At 32.7% G+C, this 4,798-nt stretch overlaps 1 protein-coding gene across 1 annotated transcript; it reads right to left on the reverse strand.

Annotated features, from left to right (window-relative positions):
• Nucleotides 1-512: 512 nt before the first annotated feature.
• On the reverse strand, nt 513-3,728 carry LOC139843769 (zinc finger CCCH domain-containing protein 14-like). Its single transcript, XM_071833916.1, has 3 exons — nt 3,444-3,728; nt 2,940-3,000; nt 513-1,434 (listed from the first exon to the last, which is right to left on the reverse strand). Exons 1-3 carry the CDS (start codon nt 3,514-3,516, stop codon nt 633-635), a joined length of 936 nt encoding a protein of 311 aa, XP_071690017.1. The 5' UTR covers nt 3,517-3,728; the 3' UTR covers nt 513-632.
• Nucleotides 3,729-4,798: the final 1,070 nt, after the last annotated feature.

The raw sequence follows: 4,798 nt of genomic DNA on the forward strand, positions 1-4,798 counted from the left end.
ACGTTTCGAAAAACTAATCGAATACTCATTTAACCGAAAAAATTAACGTATAGGAGGACCTTTTTTATGTCTCGCATGGAGCCCTCAGAATAATGAGACGGCCCCTGATTACGCGTGACAATCAAATGTTGAGCTGATACGTACAACTTTTTACATGGCTATAGTATTTGAAAATACCAACTGTGGGATCATGATTTGATATAACTTAATGTTACAGAATGCTTACCGGTTTGAAGTTAAAAGGGTAACTTTTGAGACCATTGTACACTTTAAAATTAAGGTAACAGTTGAAATACCGTATCGAATTACCCTTTAATACATAAGCTATATTGCCAATTAATCAATAGCATTGCAAGCTCAAACCACAAACTAAAGCCGATAGCAAATACGAGGCACTTATAAGAATATGGAAACACAATTATGCTACATTGAATTCAACATAGAAAAAACACACCCACATGTTTTGACAGCCTGCGGTCCAAATGAGCCATAGATGCACAAACTAGCAACCAAAAGAAACAAAACAAGTCTATCAAAACTTAAATGAATATGAAGGTTCCTACAAATATTTTTACACCAATTTTTAAGGCATAAGTTATTAATAATGACCTCACCAAATCACGTTGCATAGCCTAGCTACGAAGCTCATTCTCGCCATGTGCAAAATGGCACCTTTCACCGAAGGTGCACTGTCCCTTTATAAAGTTCTCACACATTTTTGTCTTCATTTTATTTGCACCGCCATGTCCAAGACCAAGCCCATGTCCCGGTTTATCCTGTTGAGGGAAACCACCAGGTTTTCTTGGAGGTGGACCATTTGCACCACCACCACGACCACCAGAACCAATGTTCATGATTAGTTCATGCACCATTGCACTAGCCTGTTTGATCTGATCAAAAGTACCTTCAAGCTCAATATTCTTTTGATTCGGGTCAGTGTCATGATCTCTTATTGCTAGCTTGACCCCAGTAAGACGAGATATCTGCTTAGAATTGACCCCACCCTTACCTATAATAGGCCCAGCCAGAGCCCCATCTATGCTGATTTTGGCAGTGGCAGATTGACCAAAGTTGGCTGCTGCTGCTAGACCACCCAGTGGGCCAGGTTCCATCCGGCCTTGATAGCCACCACCATAATTGACCGGACCCGCTAGACCACGGGGATCTTCAAAAGCTTGGAAGTTTGGTCGGGTACTGAGCTCCATTTCACTGTGAGCAAATCGACAACCGTCTCCGAATTTGCATCCTTCAGGAGTGTTGACTTTGCTACAAAGCTTGCTTTTGAGTGGGCCGTCAATAAAAGGCTGTTTCATAGGAGGTTTTCTTCCAGCGGGCCCGGGCCCGCCCACAGTTGGTAACTGCTTCACAGCACTGTAGCCTCCAGGGACGTAATGTAGAAAGTGACATCCTTCACCAAATGGACAACCAGAAGTGCTGCATTACCAAAAAAAAAAAAAAGCACAAACGTGAGAAACTGTTAACTGGGGAAGGCACAAAATCAATTTCATCATCTAACAAGTTTAAAAGTTCAGGACAAAACAGGAACGGTTGGGTCAGATTCACCGCCAACACAATTCGGATATTCATTAACGTGATACAAGTTAAAGTATTAAACACGCTTAAAAAAACCGATAATACTAAATTACAGTCTAGTTACTATTAAGAAGGCATTTCAGGACGTATAAACTTCTGATTCGGTTGAATCACTCAACCCGCTTTGACTCGATTTAATTTAGCCAAGTTGAACCCACCATAGATAATATATAGCCCAAATCGAGCAGTTTTAATTATACACATTAAAATTGCCACCTCAAGTTATATGGTATGTTAGCTAATTTCTAGCACATGTGCCATCAAAGACTTAAACTCCTCAAGCTCATAAACTTAAATACAGAACATCAACCAAACTCAAACCCAGCTTAATATTTTGCCGCTTGCATTGACACAATGCACCCATCATTATTATTATTTTTAACATCCACTTATTTTAACCACCCTAGTCAACTAGAGTGAGCCAAAAATGACAAAACAAACAAAGCTGTAGCTCACAGGAAGATAACTACATACAATTAAAAAATTAACTAACCACAAAGCACCTTTCACTTACCGTTGTACTTTCAGAGCCAAGTATAATTCTTAAAACAAAAGCAAAAATAATTAGATTGAGGTGATCAAATTAGAAATCTGTATCAAAGCCTAATATATACCAAAAAACTACTGTACGTGTTTTTCAAAATGAGTAACTAGATGTATATTGTGGAAAACACAGTTTGAGGAAGCATGTAACTTCCGTAATCAATAGTCAACAATTTTAGATAAAACACAAAGTCATGCCCAAAAAAACTCAAACCCAGTTACACTTTTACTACGTGATGTGGATCTCAAACTGCTAAGTAGAACAAACATCATTAAAAAAGAAAAACAAATCAAAACATCTAAAATGAATACAAGACTAAACTTCACCTTAGGGAAGGGAAACTACTGTTACCTTTTATATAGTACCAAGAAAAGTAAGTTGAAGTCACACAGATATCAGGACAAATTAACGGTTAACGAAGAAAATCGTTAATATAATGGTCAACTTCACAAAATTGCATAGTTTGGCAGTTTGCATAAACTAGTAACCAGATGAGTGTATTTTAACCTCTGGAATATAATATTGATCTTCAAGATGGATACATTACCAGATAGCTGATTTTCAGTTGTGTGGTTATCATTTTAAATTGGATGAGATTACCGTTGAAATATAATGGCCATTACTGAGCAGTCATAAACTAATCGTTGAATATGTAAGTGCTATTACAACTCCAGCTTCAACCACCATGGATTATAATAATCATCTCAATTTTCATCAGCTTGTAGTATTTAGATTTTAAACGCGCTTCACATTCGAACTTAGATTTAACGAATTATAGTGGTATTCATCTGGTATAAGTTACCTGAAAAACTTCGTGCACGGCTTTGATTTGCTTCCTACACCAGGTGTAAAAGAGTCCATTTCTGTTACAAAGATTATTACTTTGTTTTAGTTAAGTATTTTAAGTAACCTTGTACCAATTAACATTTTTTAACGTCATCCAATCTTCACATTACATTATTACAACTAACAATAACTATTAATTACCAAACCAACTACTCATTTTAAAATATACTTCTCCAGCCAAATAATGTTTATTAAGCTAATAGTATGTTTATATATTTCATTTTCTTATTAATAAATCACTGAATTTATTATTTATTATTACCATAACATTAACCCTAAAAAACTTAAGACTCGTTGAATCAAAGCCTACGTAGGCAATTTAACGTATGCATCTATGAACTAAAGGCTGCGATCAATGGATAAGAACAGATCTAAACACATAATACGATTAAAAAACAATATTAAAATAAAATTGAAAGAACGCATAATAAGATTTGTAAAGATAGGATTGAAATTAAACCATCTCTAGGTCTTTTGGGAGCTCCGTTGTAACCGCCATCCTGTCTGCCTCGTTTACGTCCACCGAATTCCATTCAGATCTAAAACCTAAAAACTATATAGAGAGAGTTGTGTTAATTGACAAAGGATTAGATGATTCGAGAATGTGAATTTGTTAAAAAAAATTCACTCCTAGATTATTTGTGTGAATTCGAGAGGGAAAATATAAACCCCAGCTAGCTAGGGTTTGTTTTGTGAAAAGTGAGGAGAAAGAGGGGTGGATTCCGCAGGATAACTAATTCATAGAGAATTTTGGGTATTTGTTTGTCTATTTGAGGTCAAGTTTCGGATCCAAACCCGCTTTTCTATTATCTATATACATCTATCTATACATACATCTATTATAAATCACGTCCTACTAATGCGTGTCAATTTTTTAATTAATCTAAATTAGATTTGTACACGTATCAATTTCTCAATTAAATAATATTAAATTAAATTAAATTTCTCAATTAATTTTTTATATATATAGATTATAAATTACTTACCATACTTATCATGGAATATTAAATCATACTCCGTATAAATAAATACATTAGATTTTAGATAAGTACTTACGTGAAGTATAAATAAATATATTACGCTTATCTTAGTTATATATTTCCTATCTTGTATGATTTTTATTAATTATCAAATTAAATATATAATATTAAAATAAATTGACGTGACCTTCAATTAAATATATTATACTTATAGTATTAAATTTACGTGAACTACATTAAATATATAGTATTAAATTATTATTATTATTGTTTTTTTATTTTTATTTTTTATAAAAACTAGCTATTTTGTTCCTTTTCAATATCAATCTTTTTAAAATCCCTTTTGATATTCTAATAATATCCGGGTCGAAATTATATTCGATCCTAATCACGTTATTATTATTATTCTATGTATACAAGTCACACTCATTTTTTTCATCAATTTTGACATCTAACATTTAAAAATTTATATTTGTATATTTATTATATTTAAATTTTGTGCAATATGCTGACTTGTCACTTCCTGATTAAATTTTGTCACATGTCACTTAACAATTTTCATCATTTTTTTTAAATAATTAATCATATAATTTTTTCTCTTTAAAATTATAATTGACTCATAAAATACAAACTTAACATATTTCGCTCGTGAATTACAACAACCTTCATCCAAAATTCATTCAACTAATAAACGAATATACTTATTTTATTAAAGAAAACTTAACCATATAACTTAATTTAAATAAACAATCAAATTTCTATTAAATACAAATATGTTTAGTAAATAAACTTACGTATATTAAACTTCGACATTGAGGACACATATTTTAGTTGA

The sequence above is a fragment of the Rutidosis leptorrhynchoides genome, chromosome 4 (assembly GCF_046630445.1).
Source record: "Rutidosis leptorrhynchoides isolate AG116_Rl617_1_P2 chromosome 4, CSIRO_AGI_Rlap_v1, whole genome shotgun sequence".
Lineage (NCBI taxonomy): Eukaryota > Viridiplantae > Streptophyta > Magnoliopsida > Asterales > Asteraceae > Rutidosis > Rutidosis leptorrhynchoides.